The sequence below is a fragment of the Ranitomeya imitator genome, chromosome 2 (assembly GCF_032444005.1).
Source record: "Ranitomeya imitator isolate aRanImi1 chromosome 2, aRanImi1.pri, whole genome shotgun sequence".
NCBI lineage: Eukaryota > Metazoa > Chordata > Amphibia > Anura > Dendrobatidae > Ranitomeya > Ranitomeya imitator.
This window is the reverse complement of record NC_091283.1, coordinates 840,219,220-840,243,776: the sequence shown is the minus strand read 5'-3', so window position 1 is coordinate 840,243,776 and position 24,557 is coordinate 840,219,220. Positions and strand designations below refer to the sequence as shown.

The following is a 24,557-nucleotide window of genomic DNA, read 5'->3' as shown; positions in this document are numbered from 1 at the left end:
GGCTCCTCTTGCCTGTGTTGCTTCACACAGGAACTCTGCAGAGCCAACTGCTCTGCCCCCTATCATACACCAGACTGATACTGACTCTGACCCTGACACATCCAAGCCCTATACTGCAAGGATTTTAACTGGGATCTGTGGCCTTCAGTCATATGGAAATCCCAGGCCTGGCATGAAACGGACTGCACGACTACCATCCTGCAGTCTGTTTCAAAATACAAAAACCCCTGAGCAGGTTTTCCCAACCCTGCCTTGGACACTAACATGCCCAAGACTGACACTTATTTTTAGTCTGCATTGCAATCACAGCTACGCCTGTGCCTGCAATGCACTCTCATGGTGTCCATACGCCTCTGTGCACATCCTGGGGGGGAACACACAGCGACCCCTACTTGTGACAATGCACCGCCAAGGCCTCAATACGCCTCCGTGCGCATCCTGGAGAGAACATACAGCGACCGCTACCTGTAACACCGGTCAGTGCCTCACACATGGGACTAATAAGAGTGGAGCCGCTGCCTGATCCAGGAGGGCTATGGCAGAGCACAGGAGGCTTTGTAGAAGCTGGAGCGGCAGAAAACTCGGCATCTTATTGACTATTGGACAGGGCCAACAGATGGGGCCACGACCCAACATTGGAACTGGAAGAGGAAAGCAACCGAAGCCTTTATAATCAAAGTTATACTTAGTCTTTCCTTCGCCCAGGGCAAAGATTAATTTTTCTTGCGTCGTCCTGTTTCTAAATACTGTGACCAAGGCAGAGTGACTTGTTGGGACTTTTGCCGGCACATGACTCAGACGCCCATAGATATGCCATGTGCTATTGAATTCTTGTCGGCAGATGTGACCTGTAGAAATGGAGAAGTCCGCACTGCAGAACGTGGTGCAGCAGGTCCATTGTCTGCAAGTGGCAGGTGCAAGTTAAACTTTTAATTAGTTAGGAGGCGTAAGACTCCATCATCCGTTTCCTTTCTTTTCGGTTAAGCATTCAACACAAAATTGTCAATCAAACCATGCAGAAAAGTTCTGGTAGGAGCTCTCATCTTCTTCCGCCCGCTCCTCTTTGTGCCGAGTTCCTCGACTACCTTATGTTTGGAAAGAAACCTTGTTAGTTTTTTTTTATTTCTGGCATAAAAGAAAAGCAATACAGATCTCGTAGGGAGACGAGAGAAGCCTCCAGGGTTCTTGTACGCACCACGTAATCTAATCAAATACCTCATCCATTATATGCACATAATAAGGCAAGGACTTGCCGCTTGATGTAGTTTTTGCTTTTTTTTCATGTTTGACACCAGGAGAATTTTCTGAACGTGTTGGCACAAAACTCAAGAAGCCGTCACTTTTAGAGTAGGTCAACAGTCAACTTCTCCAATAAAATCCTTCCGTGCCTTTCATCAATCATTTCTCTCGGAGGCTCCTAACTTTTTGTAGGAAGAAGCATCTTTAACAGTGATGAACGAGAAACTTCTTTACAAAGTATGTGACTCACTTACTAAAAGAGGACAGAGTCATGGTGAGATTAAGGGGAGGGTGCACTCATTTCTCTACTGGGTTGATGTAGTCATTGTAAAAAAGCAATATTCGCGACTGTTGTGTACATACCGGTCTGGCATGGTTAGCAACAGATGAGATATACAATGTATTTGTCCTCCTGTAAAACATGAGTTTGGGGTGGACTAGGGGGCTTCCCAATGAGTGCCACATGCCAGCGCTTCGGCAGGTCCATTCTCCTACATTGGTATTTCCACCAGGTAGTACAAAGTCTGTAGATAGTAGATGGAGGCTCAATTCTGTCCTGGGTGTCCAATAGCAGCTCCAAGAAACAACCGTCAGTTACAACCAGATGGTCGGCCTGACCTGAGGACCAGGATCCGCATCCGGCCCTCCAAGGGGAGAGTCCCAAAAAGTGCAAATATTGTAGAGGAAGCAGAGGATGCTTGAAGGTAGGGAAGACTTGTCATAGAGCAGGCAGAGGAGGACAGAAGGAAGCACATTGGGGGAAGAAAGTGACACTTGGTCATGATTGTGGTGAAACTTTGTTCAAGATGTGGATTGGAAGAGCAAAAAGATCGAGGGATTGTAGAAAAATGCTGAAAAAAATGGTGCAAGAAAGCAGAGCTGCTCCAGAGATTCTAGATTTTCATGGATTGCTGAGGAGCCAGAGAACAGACAAGAAAGTGCGGATGAATACTTGAAGATACTGAAGGTCTCGTGGCTGGTTGGCTTTCACAGTTACCAAGCCTACTGAGCTGACATGGCTAGAGAACTGGTGGAGGAGCCACTGCTGGAAAGTTGGAAGGAGGAAGAAACACAACTGGAGAGATGGGAAGAGGGAGAATATAGAAGGTCACTTGGGGCAGTGGGACAGGTGGATGCTTCCCAGTCCAAGATTTGAACAGTTATACCATCTGCAACTTCTCCATGTGGAGCTGAGGAATCAGTAGAAACCGCAAGGATGGGATTGTCATCCATAAAGTCGCCAGATCACTTTGGTGTCCTGGTCCATTGATCCCGATTAACTACCGGATAGTCTTGAGTTGTCAGATAGTGTACGGAGGGACATCTACATCCTGAGTACCCAGTAGCTGCTCTGTTTATTAAGCAACATGCAGGTAGATATGAGTTTTAAGGTAAAAAACAGGTGTCTGAGTGTTTTACCTCCACAACATCCGTGGGCCGCAAGTGCTTTCCACTTAAGGACACACCGTAGTGCAACATGTTAGTTAGCCATATCATTAAAACCACCTACCTAGTGTGTAGGTCCATGAATAAGCCATAACCCTAGCAGACTAATTTAGGTCCTGCAACATCCTTCAGCATGACCGGTTTGGCAGTGGGTCAGTAATGGTGTGGGGTGGCATTTCTTTGGAGGGCCGCACAGCCCTCCATGTGCTCGCCAGAGTTAGCATGACTACCATTAGGTACCGAGATGAGATCCTCAGACCCCTTGTGAGACCATATGCTGGTGCGGTTGGCCCTGGGTTCCTCCTAATGCAGGACAATGCCAGACCTCATGTGGCTGGAGCGTGTCAGCAGTTCCTCCAAGATGAAGGCATTGAAGCTATGGACTGGCCGCCCGTTCTCCAGACCTGAATCCGATTGAACACATCTGGGACATCATGTCTCGCCCCATCCACCAATGTCATGTTACACCACAGACTGTCCAGGAGTTGGCGGAAGCTTTAGTGCATGTCTGGGAGACAATCCCTTAGGAGACCATCTGCCGCCTCATCAGGAGCATGCCCAGGCGTTGTACAGTAGGGAGGTCATACAGGCACGTGGAGGCCACACACACTGCTGAGCATCTTTTCCTTGTCATGAGGCACTGAAGTTGGATCAGCCTGTAATTTGATTTTCCACTTTGATTTTGAGTATCATTCCAAATCCAGAGCTCCATGGGATATTCATTTGTTATGTTTTATTGTTCTGAACCCATTCCACTATGCAATGAATAAAAATTTGCAACTGGAATATTTCATTCAGAGAGATCTAGGATGTGGGATTTTAGTGTTCCCTTTATTTTTTTGAGCAGTGTATATATAATTTCCTTCAATGCAAATAAATTGTTTAATTTGTAACTTCCTTAACTGTTCATTAAAACAGTAATTTTGACCAGGGGTGCCCAAACGTTTACATGTCACTGTACATACTTTATATCTGGTTATTATCTGGTTATTATGTTACATTGTGATATATTACTTCCTTCGTATTACTTATACTCTGTCCTGGAAGTTGAACACTACTTTTCAAAATGCAAAAAACATTGGATATCACCAAGTTTTTTTTTTACCACTTTCGTGTTTAGCGCTTATCCAGAAATATCTATTTTGATGACGGAACGCCATGTTTCCTTTGAAACCTTAAACCGATGTATTAGATTAATGATTTTGCTTCTTTTTTTTCCTCTTTCAGGCTAAGTTTTGATGAAGGTAGATCCTGGAGTAAATATACCTTCACATCCAATCCTCTGTTTGTGGATGGAGTTCTGGGAGAACCGGGAGAAGAGACATTAATTATGACGTATGTTTAGAATTTCAAGTAGATTTTTTTTTAAATTTTATTTTCATATTATCACTGCTTTTTTTTTTTTTTTTTTTAATCTCCATGTTGAGCGCACATAGATCCTTTCTGTATTATCTGCACAGACTGTGAGTTCCACGGCAGCTGCAGTGATTTAATGGGCAGTAAAGTGTCCATAAACTATTGTAGTCTCTAGTAATAACCGGAACACAGTGCCCTCCAAACACCTGGAAATGAGAAGAGAGCAGCGTACAGAGCCTGATGTGTGGATGTATTCTAAGTGTAGTTATCTGGACTTATATAAATCTCCAGCATTTCACCAGACCAGTCATTAGCATCTAACGATAGTGAAGTAACTCTGCGCATTCTGCCACAAGATACACAGCAAAGTTAGCAAGTGGCCTAGAGATAGCAGGAAACAGTCTAGTGTGTGTCCTCTAGTGGCCAGTATGAAAACTACATTATCTATTGATTTTTACGTGGAAACAAGTATAAATAAAATGAAAAATAAAAATTGTTTATAAACATTAAAAGAATATATAATTTTCTGACTGTTACGGTGGTTGTAACCTGGATCAAAAAAAGGGGCCCGATTTTTATTAATGATTCTATATTTCCACATAAAAAGGGGGCATGTCTAAAAAAAAAATTGTGCAACATTTTCAGAAAAATGTTCATCAACATAAAATTGCAAAGATTATGAATATTCCACCATCTACAAGACATAATATCATCAAACGATTCAGCGATTCTGGAGAAATCCATGTGCACGATGGGAAAAAAGCCGACAGTCAATACTGGATGCTCATGATCTCTCTTTCTAAAAAATTTTTTATATTTTTAAATGAAATGGAAAAATGTCCAAGGTTCAACCTTTGTCCTTTGTTCTGTGTGAGTAAAATGTAAAAGATTTCCCGATCGTTGCGTTCTTCCTTTCTTTACACAACGGCCCAACATTTTGGGAATTGAGTTTGTAGGTAATTTTCAAATAAGAACAAAAAAGCCACAACCAATGGTTTATAAAATAGAAGTGCAAATGTAGCCGCCCTTTAGGAAGATTTGATCATGTCAATATCTATAGGTTTGTCCTAGTGAGAGTTTCCCTTTAAGCTGAGATATGTTTTATGTGCTTTACACTTTTTGATGCGTTTTCGCTCTTTCCTCTTTTTAGCTCCAGTATTTCTGTTCCTGTCACTCGTTCCTTACATCACCCATCATCCTATTTTAGTAGGATTAGTGAATGTATCACGATGAGAAAGAACACATTGTCTCCTCTGTCAATATTTCTCCAGCTTTACATTGTATATTGGATACTTTTATTTTCCAATTTCCGCAGAGTCTTTGGGCATTTTGGTCACCGGTCGGAGTGGCAGCTTGTAAAAGTGGACTACAAGTCAATATTCGACAGACGTTGTAACCCTGAAGATTATCTTCCCTGGCAACTCCACAGTCAGGTATGGACAATCCTTATGGACCTGATATATGGGTGTAGCCATAGGCGGTGCGGAGGTGGCGGTCACACCGGGCCCTGGTGCCTGAGTTGGGGCCAAACGATCCTCCGTCTAAACTTGGAGGAGTTAAAGGTGTTGCCTGATAAGGACAACCCCAGTTCATGGTCCTGGAGAATTCTCTGCCCAGGACCCCTATTTTTCAACAATATTCTTTTTATTGGGGGGATTTGTTTAACAATTTATGGGAAGGGGATAATAGTTATAGACAATAAGGTGAGTAATAAAACATAAGATAGTGATGTAAAACTTGTTCTATTAAACAAGTAAGAAGATATATACAAAGAAGAATCAACAGCGAAAAAAAAAAGGTTCAGGACCCCTATTTTTGAGCTAAATGCAGAAACGACTTCAGTTATGGGGGGCCTCGAGACAACTTTGTATTACACGGGGACCATTCATCTGACGGCTGCCATATGACATTACTGCCTTGATTAGCTGCGGCATTCCTAGGGGTTTGGGAATGGGATCAAGAGCTATCAACCATCTTATTCCCCCAGTGTTTTTTTTTCTATTGAGACAAGTGTCCTAACTATCGGCCTCTTTGGTACCATTTGTGGTAGAGTTTAGCTTCATGGTGGTCTTTGGTGGAAGAGTGGATATATAAGTTTTCTCTAGTGGTCCTTGGTTGAAGATAAAGTTAATACATGGTGGTCCTGTCGAGGAGATGAAAGTCAATGTTTATTTCTGAATGATCTAACATAACGGTAGAGGATTATATCTGGTGGTCTAGGGTCAAGTTTGGAAGGCGTCTATAATCTTCCCTTGTGGGTACGTGTTAAAGAGGCTTATTGATAATGATTTTGGATATTTTAAGGAATTTTTTTTTAAGATTGGGTGTGTTAAGAAGTTATTATTTGTGGTCCAGAGTAAATGCATTGTTTATACCTAGGGGGCTTCTTAATGTCCCAGGTTCCAGCATGCTGGGAATCTCTACGCAAAGTGCCCTTCATCTTCAGCTTCCTCTCCTGCCCTTCAGTGATCATTCAGATCAGTGCCGGGAAGGAAGAACAGACAATGTGACTGTAAATTATTAATTTTGATGATATTTTTTCCCCGAAACTGTGATTTATAGTCTGGAAAGCACAATAATTGTGATTTTAGTGTCTTAAAACAGTTTCATCTCTCGCTGCCTCCATGAGTTGAATCTTCAGCATTCTAATAGTGTAATAGTCTAATAATCTCCCATTCTCTCTCCTCGACCACTAACTACCTGCATTAATGGTGCCGGAGTCTCTACCGATCCTCCGGGGAGGTAGAAGCGTCGCCGAAGAGAAGGAATCCAGGAGAATAAAGCAATAGTGTCATGATGAGAAATACTAACCCTACAGGAGGACTCCCGGAGGAGGCAGAAGATTAAACCACTCCGATTAGGGCCTTCAGGTGTAGTTACGGGGGTTAGCAAAAGATCCCATAGGACTGTGGCTGCGGAAAGTAAACCAGCTAATGTACGGAACTGGTAATGGAGAAGTGATCCCTGCTGGAATGTGATCGTGAGCTGTGATTGACAGCCACCCCGTGAAGTGAGGATCAGAGAAAACTCTGATCCCGACAGTTTATTCCCCAATTCACATGGTATGGGGATATTCCTTGTAATGGGTCTGTGGGATGACAAAGAAATAAAAAAACGCCATTCACAGCCAATGAGAAGACATGCATGCTCGACTGAGATGAGCATGTATGTTTATGGAGGAATCCTTAGGAGAACAGTTCTCCTAAAGGGATTTTCCAGGATGATGACCCCGGCCAACATGTTAATATACAGTAGGCCATGCATTTTGCAGCTGGAAAGTTTATGGTCACTCTCTCCAGATACCTCGGATGGTTGCCATTTGACTTCCATCCATTACATATGGATGCCCATGCAAAAAATAATGCAAAACAATATACATATGTATATACAGTGGGTATGGAAAGTATTCAGACCCCTTCACATTTTTCACTCTTTGTTTCATTGCAACCATTTGATAAATTCAAAAAGGTTCATTTTTTTTCTCATTAACATTCACTCTGCCCCCATCTTGACGGAAAAAAAATAGAAATGTAAACATTTTTGCAAATTTATTAGAAAAGAAAAACTGAAATATCACATGGTCATAAGTCTTCAGACCCTTTCTTCAGTATTGAGTAGAAGCAGCTTTTGAGCTAGTACAGCCATGAGTCTTCATGGGATTGATGCAACAAATTTTTCACCCCTGGATTTGGGGATCCTCGGCCATTCTTCCTTGCAGATCTTCTCCAGTTCCGTCAGGTTGGATGGTGAACTTTGGTATGATCTAATGCAAATCTTTATTTCTGTTAATGTTGATGATTATGGCTTACAGCCAATGAAAGCCCAAAAGGCATTATCTCAGTAAATTAGAATAATTAACAAAAAACACCTGTAAAGGCTCCTAAGTGTTTATAAAGGTCCCTTAGTCTGTTTCAGTAGCTCCACAATCATGGAGAAGACTGCTGACCTGACAGATGTCCAGAAGTCAGTCACTGACACACTCCACAAGGAGGGGAAGCCACAAAAGGTCATTGGTAAATAAGCCGGCTGTTCACACAGTGCTGCATCCAAGAATATTAATGGAAAGTTGAGTGGAAGGAAAAAGTGTGGAAGAAAAAGGTGCACAAGCAACCGGGATAACCGCAGCCTGGAAAGGATTCTTAAGAAAAGGCCATTCAAAAATGTATGGGAGATTTTCAAGGAGCGGACTGCTGCTGGAGTCATTGCTTCACCACACACAGACGTGTCCAGGACACGGGCTACAAGTGTCACATTCCTTGTGTCAACCACTCATGACCAATAGACAACGCCAGAAGCGTCTTACCTGGGCCAAGGAGAACAAGAACTGGACTGTTGTCAGGGGTCCATGGTGTTGTGTTCAGAGGAAAGTAAATTCAGCATTTCATTTGGAAATCAAAGTCCCAGAGTCTGGAGGAAGAGTGGAGGCCACAATCCAAGCTGCTGGAGGTCTAGTGTGAAGTCTCCACAATCAGGGATGGTTTGGGAGCCATGTCATCTGCTGATGTAAGTCCACTGGGTTTTATCAAGACCAAAGTCAGCGCAGCCGTCTACCAGGAAAATTTACAACACTTCATGCTTCCCTCTGCTGACAAGCTTTTTGAAGATGGAAATGTCATTCTCCAGCAGGACTTGGCCCCTGTCCACACTGCCAAAAGTACTAATACCTGGTGTAAAAACAACAGTATCACTGGGCTTGATTGGCAGCAAAGTCACCTGACCTTAACCCCATAGAGAATCTATGGAATATTGTCAAGAGGAAGATGAGACACCAGACCCAACAATGCAGATGAGCTGAAGGCTGCTATCAAAGCAACCTGGGCTTCCATAACCCCTCAGCAGGGCCACAGGCTGATCGCCTCCATGCCACGCTGCATTGATGCAGTAATTGATGCAAAATGAGCTCCGACCAAGTATTGAGGGCATTTACTGAACATACATTTCAGTAGGACAACATTTCGGATGTTAAAATCATTTCTCAAGCTGGTGTTATAAAGTATTCTAATTTACTGAGATAATGACTTTTGGGTTTTCATTGGCTGTAAGCCATAATCATCAACAATAACAGAAATAAACACGTGAAATAGATCACTCTGTGTGTAATGTCTCTATAGAATATAGGAGATTCACTTTTTGTATTGAAGAACTGAAATAAATTCACTTTTTGACCACATTCTAATTTTGTGAGAAGCACTTGTTCTTATAAGGTTATTTTTTACTTATTTTCTTAGTATACCAAACCATTATGGAAACAATCACATAGTTACAATGTGAAATTAAGAAATAAAGTTTGATAAAACTTAGAATTTGATAACATTAAAAAACGAACAAAAAAAAAAAAACAATTCGAGAATATGCGCACGATACTTGTCTGCTGAGGAGTTACTTCACTAAATTCTGTGGATTCATTGCAGCTTGTGCTTTTTATATTGTAAAGGGTAAAAATTGGCAATGGAAATCCATGACGTAAATTGACATGTTGCGGATATCAAATCCACAGTCCATCAGCTCACGCTGCGGTCTCCACGATGTCACTACTGTATTAAAATAGATAACGCGTATTACATGTATTATTAGAAAAATCCATGGCATATCAGCCCCTTATGAATAAATTTGTGAAAACCCCCCCACAAAAAAGTGTTTTTATTTTGTAAGTCATAGAATAATGCTCAGATACAGAACTGCTGCATTTGTAACAGTAAAAAAGACCAATAAAATAAAGCCAAATCACCAATGACATAAAAATGCAAAAAACTTCTGAATTGCATTGTTTTCCCCAGATATAAAATAAAATTTACACAATAATCTATATGTAATCAAAAAATAATTCCATAAAAAAAATATGATGCATCCTGTAAAAATCAAACCCTCATATAGCAAGATCGACGGGAACATAAAAAAAAGTTATAGCTCTTGTAGTGTCGCCCAATAAATGAATTAATATTATGTAAAAGTAGGAAGCAAACAAACATATTCTGTATCTCCAAAATTATATTAACTCATCGACTAAAGCCTCCAAATTATTCATTTTTGCACGGTGAAGGGCAAAAGTGGAGAAAAAGATGATTGATTCCAGTGTTTAAAAAATTTTTTAAATAAGTAAAATATAATTAATAATTAGTAATAATAAAAAAATGATGATTCTGTCTTAAAAAGAAGTTAATAAAAGTTATGCAGAAAAGAGCTGGTTACAGGCTCCTATGTAGCCCCAAATAATTATCTGGGGTGGCACACCAATTGGCAAGTGTTGCTCACCTCTTTACTTGCTAGATTGCTATCTAGGTCTTTGTAAACTTCAATTGGTACTTGACAGATATTCTAATACTAATATTTCACTGCCCAAGACTCAGCATTTAACACAGCAGCTCCGTGTGGTAACTCTTTATGCCCTGTATCCATCACTCATGCTGATCAATGGCTCATCTCTTGGCATCACAGACTTGGCCCTATCCTGGACCTCGTCATATCTGACAGACCGAACATTCAGTGTCTCCCACTCACACACCACCTCCTCACCTCGACCCCTGTCTGTCGGTGTTCCTCAAGGCTCTGTTCTAGGACCCCTACTCTTCTCCATCTACACCTTCGGCCTGGGACAGCTCATAGAATCCCACGGTTTACAATATCATCTCTACGCCAATGACACCCAGATCTACCTATCCGGACCTGACCTCACCTCCTTACTCACCAAAATCCCACACTGTCCGCTATTTCAGCCTTCTTTTCTGCTCGCTTTCTAAAACTGAACATGGACAAAACAGAATTCATCAGCTTTCCCCCATCTCACTCTACCCCTCCATCAATGTCAATGGCTGCTCACTTTCCCCAGTCCCACACGCCCGGTGCCTCGGGGTGATCCTCGACTCTGCCCTCTCTTTCAAGCCACATATCCAAGTCCTTGCCTTCTCCTGCCGTCTCAAACTCAAAAATATCTCCCGGATCCATGCAGTCCTTGACTGCGATACCACAAAAACACTAGTGCATGCCCTTATCATTTCCCGCCTTGACTACTGCAACCTCCTACTCTCTGGATTCCCCTCTAGCACTCTGGCACCACTCCAATCCATCCTACACTCTGCTGACCGACTAATCTACCTGTCTCCCCGTTATTCCCCAGCCTCTCCCCTATGCCAAGCCGTTCACTGGCTTCCTATCGCCCAGAGACTCCAGTTCAAAACCCTCACAATTGCATACAAAGCCATCCACAACCTATCTCCTCCATACATCTGTGACATGGTCTCCCGGTACCTACCTACACGCGACCTCCGGTCCTCACAAGATCTCCTTCTCTACTCCCCTCTCGTCCTTTCCTCCCAAAACCGCATCCAAGACTTCTCCCGTGCTTCCCCCATACTCTGGAAATCTCTACCCCATGACATCAGACTCTCGCCTACCATAGAAACCTTCAAAAAGAACCCGAAGACTCACCTCTTCCGACAAGCTTACAGCCTGCAGTGATCCTCAACCTACTGAACCGCCGCACAACCTGCCCTACCCTCTCCTAGTGTATCCTCACCCATCCCCTGCAGACTGTGAGCCCTCGCAGGCAGGGTCCTCCCTCCTTATGTACCCGTGTGCCTTGTTTTTTGCTCATGTTTAATGTATTTGTCTATATTTGCCCCGTATTCACATGTAAAGCGCCATGGAATAAATGGCGCTATAAAAATGTATAATAATAATAATAATTCACGGGTTCGCTCATCCCCAGTAATTACCAAGGTCATGTTTACTTTTATTTACCGTAGTGTTCATGTTGAGTACAATGGATTCTAATGTTTATCCGATGCTATTGAGTTAGTGGTTCGCAAACGGGCAGATCATGTTCATGTCGTTAAAAATGAAATGGGAACCTAATTGTATGAAACTCTGCTAACTCAGATATTTCCAAAAATATCGTATAAAAAACCAACAAAACACAGTAAACTTCAAGTGGCTCTTCAAAACTGTGCTAATAACAACATTCTTCACATGGCTTAGCATTTCACACAGCAGCTCAGGGTTAGGATCCCTTAGGGTTAGGGTTAGGATCCGTTAGGGTTAGGATCCCTTATGGTTAGGGTTAGGGTTGGGGGTTGGCTTATCAGTGTGTATTCTTGTGTTTTTCTACTAAAACGCATGCATTTACATAGACAGCAATACGTTTTTTGCCACAAAAAACCCTAACCCTAACCATAAGGGATCCTAACCCTAACCCTAAGGGATCCTACCCCTAACCCTAGGGTTAGGGGTAGGATCCCTTAGGGTTAGGGTTAGGATCCGTTAGGGTTAGGGTTAGGATCCCTTAGGGTTAGGGATAGGGTTAGGGTTAGGATCCCTTAGGGTTAGGGTTAAGATCCGTTAGGGTTAGGGTTAGGATCCCTTAGGGTTAGGGATAGGGTTAGGGTCCGTTAGGGTTAGGGTTAGGATCCGTTAGGGTTAGGATCCGTTAGGGTTAGGGTTACGATCCCTTAGGGTTAGGGATAGGGTTAGGGTTAGGATCCCTAGGGTTAGGGTTAGGATCCCTTAGGGTTAGGGTTAGGGATAGGGTTAGGTTTAGGGCTAGGATCCCTAGGGTTACTAGGGATCCTAACCCTAACCCTTGCTATTTCTGTTTATAGTGGGTTTTCTTGTTGATTTTGATGATTGGCAGCTGCCACACACTTCTCATCATGCATTTCAAAAACGCAAATGCAGGAAAAAACGCATGTAAACGCGTCAAAACGCCGCGTTTGTATTAAAACATGCAAAAACGCATGCGTCTAAAAATGCAGTGTTTAAACGCGTTTAAATGCGTTTTTTCACCAAATGAGATTGCGTTTAAAACGCTGCTTTTTTAAACGCAAATGTGAAACCAGCCTTACACATGGGGCATTTTCGTTTATATTAATACACAAGAACATAAGTTGCATCATGGTATTGATGCCAAATCCACCTTCTAAAGGACACCATTGAACCTCAATGTATCCAATTGACTTTAATGTAGTTCATCTGGACTTCATCGATGTCATTGCACTTTTGACAACAAAAGTTATTTTGGATTATTGTGATAAAGAAATAACAAAAACAACAAGACTACCCTCAAGTAGTTGCATAAATTACATGAACAAAGCCATTCCGGCACTTTTACGCACCGTTTTGAGCTTTCTTGGGACAGCCGTCATTCACTTTTATCTTCCCAAATGTTAAACCCATCATTATTATTGCCCTGCACCAATTCTCAACTTCCCGCATACGATAAAATCCAGCATGCACTGGTTTTTTTTTTTACCTTCATTTCATTTTATGTCCCATGATTGTAACCAGTACAACGAGCGCCCAAATGATCATCCTTTATGGCTCTATAAAAGCTTTAACAAGAGGAAAAAAATTGCAAAAACAAAAAAAAAAATAAGACTAATTTTAAGCACTTTCATAGCTGAGTTATACAGATACTAGACTGTATCCCCGTCGTCGACATGTAAACCAGTTGGGTTCCCTTTGATTACGCTTAGTGACGTTCTATCTTTACGGTCAGTGGAAAAAGTTTTAAAAGTTTGTTGTGGCCTCGTCGATGCTGTTGATGGCGGCGGATTTTAGGCTCCCAACATTCGCTCTGATTATTGTATTTTGTATCTCTTCATGGAAGCCGGGAGATGATGATTTCTCTTCTCCCTCGCGTCCTATTTTTGCCTCGTGTTCGCTCTAGCAATTGCTGACATGAACACGCTGAAGAGGAGCAGGACTTGTCAGCGTTTGATTTCGAGTTGTCAGCTGCCAGAGGCTAGCGTCAGAGCGAATATTGTACCGGCTGGCATTGATGGATTGGAGCCGCGTCTTATAAATAACAAAGTGGATTCATGTCACATTTTGAAGATTTTTTAATGGGAAACTTTTACATGTAAAATTGTGTCTAACTCACCGGGGCCTCGGCGGTGCACCGGATCGCCTGTCTCGTTAACCTCAACTATTAAAAAAAAAAAAAAAAAAAAGTTGAAAGTTATTTACAGTTTTTAAAAGTCCAAACAAGTGAGAGGAGTCTGCGGATATTGCGGCTTTTCGGGGAGGAGATTATGGGGCGTAAATCAGTCCTGCACAAAGATCACGGTAATTTCAAAGACAAATTCCTGCTGGGAAGGACGAGGAGGAAATTTGAGGCGGGTGGCAATTCAGATCCTGCAAGAATTATTGCGCCAAGCTGAAGTCCATTATTGCACGGCTGGTAAAATCGGTGAACGATGGCGTCCTGATCAGTGGCTGCCCGCGTGATTTACTGTCAGTGTATGCACAACGCAGCCCCCATTGCTGCAATCAATCACACTCCATCTGATTAACTCGTCTAATGAATGGGGGAACTTAAAAACAAGGACATCATCTGTCCATCAGAAGACGCTCACGGCTGCATTCCCAGACTGCACAGTATGCTGCTAAGCTCTTATGGTTGGGGGTGTAGTTGTGGGGTCTCCCGGGGGAGTTTGCCCAAAACTAAACCTTTCCCCTGGGTAAAAGAAAACTGATCTACAACTCTGCTCAAGGCAACCAACTAAACTGGTCAAGTCACAATAAAGAAATGTTCATACCTGGCCAAAAAGAAGTAAGCCCCTCCTACCAGACTCTTGAGAAATAGGACTAGTCCTAGGTGTCTGGATAGTACATTTATAATGTGACCCCCATCATTGCTCCACTGTACGGCTACAAGAGGTGATGAAGGGTCTTGGAGGATATTCTCGTGCTCTTCCACAGGCCATTTTAGGGAAGCAATAGCGCCCTCTAGTTTCATGCTTTAATAACATCTATAAAGTGCATTAAATTCTTTCTTTCAGCCCTCTGACGAGTTTAGTAATATTGTCATTGTACATAAACCAGCTTCATTTAATCTCTGAATTGTGTTTTTCTTCTATAATAACACTAGCGCCACTTCTATCCACAGGTTGTGTCTGGTATTGCAGCTTAAGTCTGAGCATAAATTGCAATACCACTCACAACCTGTGGACAACTGTGGCGCTGTTTTTGGAAGAAAGCAGCCATGTTGTTCCAATATTTTACAACCCCTTTAAGTACAAATACAGGCCAGCATTTATCATGTTGGCCTGATAATGGCTTTAGTGATTATATCTATTATTTATAGAGTTAAGATGTGGTCATCCTAACTTAGCAACATGGCGGAACGATACAGCATGTGTGAAATCATGAGGTGGCGCTTTTCCAATCTGACATTATTTTTCCTCCTCCAGGGCGAGGCCTGTATCATGGGAGCTAAGAGAACCTACATGAAACGAAGATCAGAAAGGAAATGCATGCAGGGGAGATACGCCGGGGCCATGTCATCCGAGCCCTGTGTCTGCACTGAGGCTGACTTCGAATGGTGAGTAGACACAGAAGATGGGGAGAGTAGACAACACCGGGGGAAGACGAGACACACAACCGCAGCACCGCAGGACAAAAACGTCAACCACTGAGCCAACAGAAAATATTATTTCTCACATTTACTTCTAAAAACTCATCATTTACTGATGAAAGTGTAGAATCCACCATAAATAATAGTGTTATACTGTATCTAAATGATGCTGCTACGCTGCGCCATTTATTGTCTGGATACTACTGCTATAGCGTGTCTACATAGAAGTATAGTGCTCCTATAGTACAATATATACAAACTATTACAATATAGTGCCAACATACTACCGTTATACAAAGTATTATACTGCTCCCCTAATATTTTTATGCAATGCCTACATACTAGTACCATATACTGCCTACTTCTATACAGTGCTTTTTTAGTAGTGCCATATGGTGCTCCCATAATGTTATATATACAATGCATACACACTAGTACCATAATGTGACCACATAATACTTCCATATAGTGGTTACATATAAAGGTTCTATATAGTGACTACACAAAAGTCTCATAATGCGCCCACCTACTGGCTAAGACGATGGTGCAGACAACAAGGATTTGGATTCCTGGACCACGGTGTGAATTACTGGTATGATGGACTCCTCGCCAGAGATGGACTACACCTCAACAAACCTGGGAAACACACATTCGCCAGAAGACTCGCTACACTCATCAGGAGGGCGTTAAACTAGAAGAAGAGGGGACGGGAAGAAAAACATTAGACTCGAACAAAGACGACCCAGGAAAACATACTCAGAAGGGAGGTAAGAACATTTCTAAAACAATCCACAGCGAGGAGATTGGAACAAAACAAAATCCTCTAAACTGCATGCTCGCAAACGCCAGAAGCCTGACAAACAAGATGGAAGAACTAGAAGCAGAAATATCTACAGGTAACTTTGACATAGTGGGAATAACCGAGACATGGTTAGATGAAAGCTATGACTGGGCAGTTAACTTACAGGGTTACAGTCTGTTTAGAAAGGATCGTAAAAATCGGAGAGGAGGAGGGGTTTGTCTCTATGTAAAGTCTTGTCTAAAGTCCACTTTAAGGGAGGATATTAGCGAAGGGAATGAGGATGTCGAGTCCATATGGGTTGAAATTCATGGAGGGAAAAATGGTAACAAAATTCTCATTGGGGTCTGTTACAAACCCCCAAATATAACAGAAAGCATGGAAAGTCTACTTCTAAAGCAGATAGATGAAGCTGCAACCCATAATGAGGTCCTGGTTATGGGGGACTTTAACTACCCGGATATTAACTGGGAAACAGAAACCTGTGAAACCCATAAAGGCAACAGGTTTCTGCTAATAACCAAGAAAAATTATCTTTCACAATTGGTGCAGAATCCAACCAGAGGAGCAGCACTTTTAGACCTAATACTATCTAATAGACCTGACAGAATAACAAATCTGCAGGTGGTCGGGCATCTAGGAAATAGCGACCACAATATTGTGCAGTTTCACCTGTCTTTCACTAGGGGGACTTGTCAGGGAGTCACAAAAACATTGAACTTTAGGAAGGCAAAGTTTGAACAGCTTAGAGATGCCCTTAATCTGGTAGACTGGGACAATATCCTCAGAAATGAGAATACAGATAATAAATGGGAAATGTTTAAGAACATCCTAAATAGGCAGTGTAAGCAGTTTATACCTTGTGGGAATAAAAGGACTAGAAATAGGAAAAACCCAATGTGGCTAAACAAAGAAGTAAGACAGGCAATTAACAGTAAAAAGAAAGCATTTGCACTACTAAAGCAGGATGGCACCATTGAAGCTCTAAAAAACTATAGGGAGAAAAATACTTTATCCAAAAAACTAATTAAAGCTGCCAAAAAGGAAACAGAGAAGCACATTGCTAAGGAGAGTAAAACTAATCCCAAACTGTTCTTCAACTATATCAATAGTAAAAGAATAAAAACTGAAAATGTAGGCCCCTTAAAAAATAGTGAGGAAAGAATGGTTGTAGATGACGAGGAAAAAGCTAACATATTAAACACCTTCTTCTCCACGGTATTCACGGTGGAAAATGAAATGCTAGGTGAAATCCCAAGAAACAATGAAAACCCTATATTAAGGGTCACCAATCTAACCCAAGAAGAGGTGCGAAATCGGCTAAATAAGATTAAAATAGATAAATCTCCGGGTCCGGATGGCATACACCCACGAGTACTAAGAGAACTAAGTAATGTAATAGATAAACCATTATTTCTTATTTTTAGGGACTCTATAGCGACAGGGTCTGTTCCGCAGGATTGGCGCATAGCAAATGTGGTGCCAATATTCAAAAAGGGCTCTAAAAGTGAACCTGGAAATTATAGGCCAGTAAGTCTAACCTCTATTGTTGGTAAAATATTTGAAGGGTTTCTGAGGGATGTTATTCTGGATTATCTCAATGAGAATAACTGTTTAACTCCATATCAGCATGGGTTTATGAGAAATCGCTCCTGTCAAACCAATCTAATCAGTTTTTATGAAGAGGTAAGCTATAGGCTGGACCACGGTGAGTCATTGGACGTGGTATATCTCGATTTTTCCAAAGCGTTTGATACCGTGCCGCACAAGAGGTTGGTACACAAAATGAGAATGCTTGGTCTGGGGGAAAATGTGTGTAAATGGGTTAGTAACTGGCTTAGTGATAGAAAGCAGAGGGTGGTTATAAATGGTATAGTCTCTAACTGGGTCGCTGTGACCAGTGGGGTACCGCAGGGGTCAGTATTGGGACCTGTTCTCTTCAACATATTCATTAATGATCTGGTAGAAGGTTTACACAGTAAAATATCGATATTTGCAGATGATACAAAACTATGTAAAGCAGTTAATACAAGAGAAGATAGTATTCTGCTACAGATGGATCTGGATAAGTTGGAAACTTGGGCTGAAAGGTGGCAGATGAGGTTTAACAATGATAAATGTAAGGTTATACACATGGGAAGAAGGAATCAATGTCACCATTACACACTGAACGGGAAACCACTGGGTAAATCTGACAGGGAGAAGGACTTGGGGATCCTAGTTAATGATAAACTTACCTGGAGCAGCCAGTGCCAGGCAGCAGCTGCCAAGGCAAACAGGATCATGGGGTGCATTAAAAGAGGTCTGGATACACATGATGAGAGCATTATACTGCCTCTGTACAAATCCCTAGTTAGACCGCACATGGAGTACTGTGTCCAGTTTTGGGCACCGGTGCTCAGGAAGGATATAATGGAACTAGAGAGAGTACAAAGGAGGGCAACAAAATTAATAAAGGGGATGGGAGAACTACAATACCCAGATAGATTAGCGAAATTAGGATTATTTAGTCTAGAAAAAAGACGACTGAGGGGCGATCTAATAACCATGTATAAGTATATAAGGGGACAATACAAATATCTCGCTGAGGATCTGTTTATACCAAGGAAGGTGACGGGCACAAGGGGGCATTCTTTGCGTCTGGAGGAGAGAAGGTTTTTCCACCAACATAGAAGAGGATTCTTTACTGTTAGGGCAGTGAGAATCTGGAATTGCTTGCCTGAGGAGGTGGTGATGGCGAACTCAGTCGAGGGGTTCAAGAGAGGCCTGGATGTCTTCCTGGAGCAGAACAATATTGTATCATACAATTATTAGGTTCTGTAGAAGGACGTAGATCTGGGTATTTATTATGATGGAATATAGGCTGAACTGGATGGACAAATGTCTTTTTTCGGCCTTACTAACTATGTTACTATGTTACTATGTTACTACTAATATACAATAATAGTACCATACATTATAGACATAATACTGCTATACAGTGACTATATGGTAGCACCACAAAGTGCTCACATATAATACTGTTACTATACAATTTCTACATACGATTACCATGTGTTGTCCACATTCTACAGCTAAGTAATGCCCAAAGTCATACTGTACAGTTCACACATGCTACTTCTTATAATGACTGTAACGGAGAAACTGGGTCAGTGAGTGCTCTTGTCTGCTGGCCCGGCTGTCTTTAGCAAGACTGCATGGACCACGGCTCATACCACTGAACACCCGCTCTATCTCCCAGTGGGCAATACACTACACAGACAACACAGGGTTAAGGTAAAACAGTGTGGCAATACTTTATTGAACCACAGCACACAATAGCATACAGAACAATCCCAACATGGCTGCAATTTCTTGATTACATGGGCGCATATAAAATATCACTGCCACGTATTTCCAGTATGACATGATGTCAGAGCTCCCAGGGTCGCTACTCCACCTGTGGATGAACGCACAGAGAAGGGGCAGCGACAAGCATAGGGAGATGACCAAGAACTGTCCATAGAGTCCATACAAGGTCCAAAGCTAGTTGACACGATGTCAGAGCTCCCAGGGTCGCTACTCCATCTGTGGATGAACGCACAGAGAAGAGGTAACGACAAGCATAGGGAGATGACCAAGAACTGTCCATAGAGTCCATACAAGGTCCAAAGCTAGTTGACACGATGTCAGAGCTCCCAGGGTCGATACTCCATCTGTGGATGAACGCACAGAGAAGAGGTAACGACAAGCATAGGGAGATGACCAAGAACTGTCCATAGAGTCCATACAAGGTCCAAAGCTAGTTGACACGATGTCAGAGCTCCCAGGGTCGATACTCCATCTGTGGATGAACGCACAGAGAAGAGGTAACGACAAGCATAGGGCGATGACCAAGAACTGTCCATAGAGTCCATACAAGGTCCAAAGCTAGTTGACAAGATGTCAGAGCTCCCAGGGTCGATACTCCATCTGTGGATGAACGCACAGAGAAGAGGTAACGACAAGCATAGGGCGATGACCAAGAACTGTCTATAGAGTCCATACAAGGTCCAAAGCCAGTTGACAAGAGAGTCACCCCCTGGCTTATCTGACCATCTCCATGGAACCAGGCGACCAGCGGGTCCCAAACCTGGCTTTCTCCAAACATATCCATGTTTCAGAGATGGTCACTGGATCAGATCAGTGTCCTTCCAACCAGAGCCGAAAACCCCTAGGTTTTTTCCTATAGAATCATAGATAAGTGTCCCTCGTGATGGTGCCATGATGAATTGGCTGCAGTCCTTTCTCTTGTCTGTTGGGTGGTTTGCAGAATGTCTGGCTGGTAGCTCTGTGTACTTCAGTCTCCCCCATGATGTGATCTCTCATTCTTTTTATACCCAAGGCATGTAAGCTATTTTTAGAATTACCCAGTGTCCTTTAGTTCAACATTTATATATAGCAAACAATGGTGATGTGATGAGATTACATAGTACTACTTGACCATTCAATCTATTTGCACAGTCTTTCCTTCTCTGCTTTAGAAGTCACCAAGCTAGTTCTGGAGTTCAATGCACAATTAGCATATCAGCACACATCAATAAACAAAGATAAACACACACTATGTACAAGTCACTATTACAGACTTACACTGTATGTTAAATGATATCAGTTTGCAAGTCTGTCTTCTTGAACCACCAGACATAAACACTTAAATGCACAAGCCAATATACAAATGAAAAGTCAGTTCTTATTGGTTTGCAAAAAGGTAGCTTTCTGGGTAATTAAGATACAATCTGGTTTCTTCACAATGACTATATAATGCCGCTATGCAGTGCCCTCATAATACTTCCATATAATGGTTATATAAAAAAGTTTGATACTGTGACTAAGTAAAGGTCTCATACAGTGCTCAAATACTACTGATATACAAAGCCTATACATAATACCGTCATTAGTGTCTATTTATTAGTGATAAACTGAAAATACTTGAAAGTACGATGTATTCAGTGACAGACATAATAATGCAATATAGTGCACTGCCAACATAGTGGTGCCATGCCAAACAAAGTGGGGCGGTGGAGACCATTGGAGCCTCGTCTAATTTTGCCCCTTTTCAAACTCTTGGATGGGAGGAAAATCTGTCCCAGTCACTGACTACCGAAGTCCGTAATCCTTCATTGAGAATAAACCAACTGCTGTACCTTCATTTACCTATTGGTGGTGCTACAGGATACGCACGATTAAGAAGAATCCATCATCCAAGTGGAGAAGCTGGAGACAGAGGATTTGTGTGTGATATATGTCGGGATACAGACTGTTCGATTCTGGAGATGAATGGCCCCAGAGTCTCGGTCCCATCCGTCGGGCCAGTCTCTGACTATGCTCCACATATAACGCTGCGGTATAAATCTCTGCAGGAAGAGTAAACCAAGAACACGAGCTCCAAAAGTGTCTATAAATCCCACAATGACGCCATGTCTGGCCATCTCCTATTTCTATCTGCTCTGATAAATCCCCCTAAATCAAGCCGTAGAGCGGAGATCTCATCCAGACCAAGTACCAGATGCAGCAATAAAGTGATGGACGTTCAGGGCATTCGTTACAAGAAAGAAGAGACTTGTTTCAGCGCGGAGCATCTCGCCCGTGCGTCAGGAGATGTCATCCTTAAAGAAGAGGAACTGGACTGGAAGCATGGAGGGCGCCGCTCAGATGTATGGGGGGTATGTATTGTATAGTCTTAACTCTTCAGAATGCAGTCTGCTCAGGGAAGAGGCTCACCAATACCAAAAACTGATTGATGGAGTCAAACTCTACACCTGAAGACATGGGCACATGTGTAAATCCTGAAGGAACGGGCACATGTGTAAATCCTGAAGGCACGGGCTCATGTGTAAATCCTGAAGGCACCGGCACATGTGTAAATCCTGAAGGCACAGGCACATGTGTAAATCCTGAAGGCACCGGCACATGTGTAAATCCTGAAGGCACGGGCACATGTGTAAATCCTGAAGGCACGGGCACATGTGTAAATCCTGAAGGCACGGGCACATGTGTAAATTCTGAAGGCACGGGCACATGTGTAAATCCTGAAGGCACGGGCACATGTGTAAATCCTGAAGGCACGGGCACATGTGTAAATCCTGAAGCCACAGGCACATGTGTAAATCCTGAAGGAACGGGCACATGTGTAAATCCAGAAGGCACGGGCTCATGTGTAAATCCTGAAGGCACTGGCACATGTGTAAATCCTGAAGCCACAGGCACATGTGTAAATCCTGAAGGAATGGGCACATGTGTAAATCCTGAAGGCACAGGCACATGTGTAAATCCTGAAGGCACAGGCACATGTGTAAATCCTGAAGGCACCGGCACATGTGTAAATCCTGAAGGCACGGGCACATGTGTAAATCCTGAAGGCACGGGCACATGTGTAAATCCTGAAGGCACGGGCACATGTGTAAATTCTGAAGGCACGGGCACATGTGTAAATCCTGAAGGCACGGGCACATGTGTAAATCCTGAAGGCACGGGCACATGTGTAAATCCTGAAGCCACAGGCACATGTGTAAATCCTGAAGGAACGGGCACATGTGTAAATCCAGAAGGCACGGGCTCATGTGTAAATCCTGAAGGCACCGGCACATGTGTAAATCCTGAAGCCACAGGCACATGTGTAAATCCTGAAGGAATGGGCACATGTGTAAATCCTGAAGGCACGGGCTCATGTGTAAATCCTGAAGGCACCGGCACATGTGTAAATCCTGAAGGCACAGGCACATGTGTAAATCCTGAAGGCACAGGCACATGTGTAAATCCTGAAGGAACGGGCTCATGTGTAAATCCTGAAGGCGCGGGCACATGTGTAAATCCTGAAGGCACGGGTGTTATGAACTGGTGATTCAGAACCACAATGGACCTGGTGGTTAAGAGCACACAAAGTGACCTGATAGTTACTAATAACATAGGACGAGCTCTGAGACGTGGGAACTCTGCTGACCGCAATCCCTAATCCTATCACACCACACTAGAGGTAGCCATGGAGCGCTCCTGACCAGACCTAGGCGCCTCGGGCACAGCCTGAGAAACTAGCTAGCCCTGAAGATAGAAAAATAAGCCTACCTTGCCTCAGAGAAATTCCCCAAAGGAAAAGGCAGCCCCCCACATATAATGACTGTGAGTAAAGATGAAAATACAAACACAGAGATGAAATAGATTTTAGCAAAGTGAGGCCCGACTTACTGAACAGACCGAGGATAGTAAAGATAGCTTTGCGGTCAGCACAAAAACCTACAAACAACCACGCAGAGGGCGCAAAAAGACCCTCCGCACCGACTAATGGTACGGAGGTGCTCCCTCTGCGTCCCAGAGCTTCCAGCAAGCAAGACAAACCAATATAGCAAGCTGGACAGAAAAAATAGCAAACAAAAGTAACACAAGCAGAACTTAGCTTATGCAGGGCAGATAGGCCACAAGAACGATCCAGGAGAGAGCAAGACCAATACTGGAACATTGACTGGAGGCCAGGAACAAAGAACTAGGTGGAGTTAAATAGAGCAGCACCTAACGACTTAACCTCGTCACCTGAGGAAGGAAAATCAGAAGCCGCAGCCCCACTCACATCCACCAAAGGAAGCTCATGGACAGAACCAGGCGAAGTACCACTCATGACCACAGGAGGGAGCTTGACCAAAGAATTCACAACAGTACCCCCCCCCTTGAGGAGGGGTCACCGAACCCTCACCAGAGCCCCCAGGCCGACCAGGATGAGCCAAATGAAAGGCACGAACCAGATCGGCAGCATGAACATCAGACGCAAAGACCCAGGAATTATCTTCCTGACCATAACCCTTCCACTTAACCAGGTACTGGAGTTTCCGTCTCGAAATACGAGAATCCAAAATCTTCTCCACTATATACTCCAACTCCCCCTCAACCAAAACCGGGGCAGGAGGATCAACGGATGGAACCACAGGTGCCACGTATCTCCGCAACAATGACCTATGGAATACATTATGGATGGAAAAAGAAGCTGGAAGGGTCAAACGAAAAGACACAGGATTAAGAACCTCAGAAATCCTATACGGACCAATGAAACGAGGCTTAAACTTAGGAGAGGAAACTTTCATAGGAATATAACGAGACGACAACCAAACCAAATCCCCAACACGAAGTCGGGGACCCACACAGCGCCTGCGATTAGCGAAACGTTGAGCCTTCTCCTGGGACAATGTCAAATTATCCACTACATGAGTCCAAATCTGCTGCAACCTATCCACCACAGTATCCACACCAGGACAGTCCGAAGACTCAACCTGCCCTGAAGAGAAACGAGGATGGAAACCAGAATTGCAGAAAAACGGCGAAACCAAAGTAGCCGAGCTGGCCCGATTATTAAGGGCGAACTCA

General features: G+C 43.0%; 1 protein-coding gene across 4 annotated transcripts in view; it reads left to right on the top strand.

Annotated features, from left to right (window-relative positions):
• Positions 1–24,557, top strand: part of SORCS1 (sortilin related VPS10 domain containing receptor 1) — an 810,676-nt gene that overhangs the window by 626,954 nt on the left and 159,165 nt on the right. For all 4 annotated transcript variants that reach the window (XM_069754250.1, XM_069754247.1, XM_069754248.1 and 1 more), the window contains exons 14-16: positions 3,913–4,020; positions 5,357–5,474; positions 15,228–15,358. In XM_069754250.1, coding sequence (XP_069610351.1) covers positions 3,913–4,020; positions 5,357–5,474; positions 15,228–15,358 — 357 coding nt within the window. The remainder of the gene's footprint in view (positions 1–3,912; positions 4,021–5,356; positions 5,475–15,227; positions 15,359–24,557) is intronic.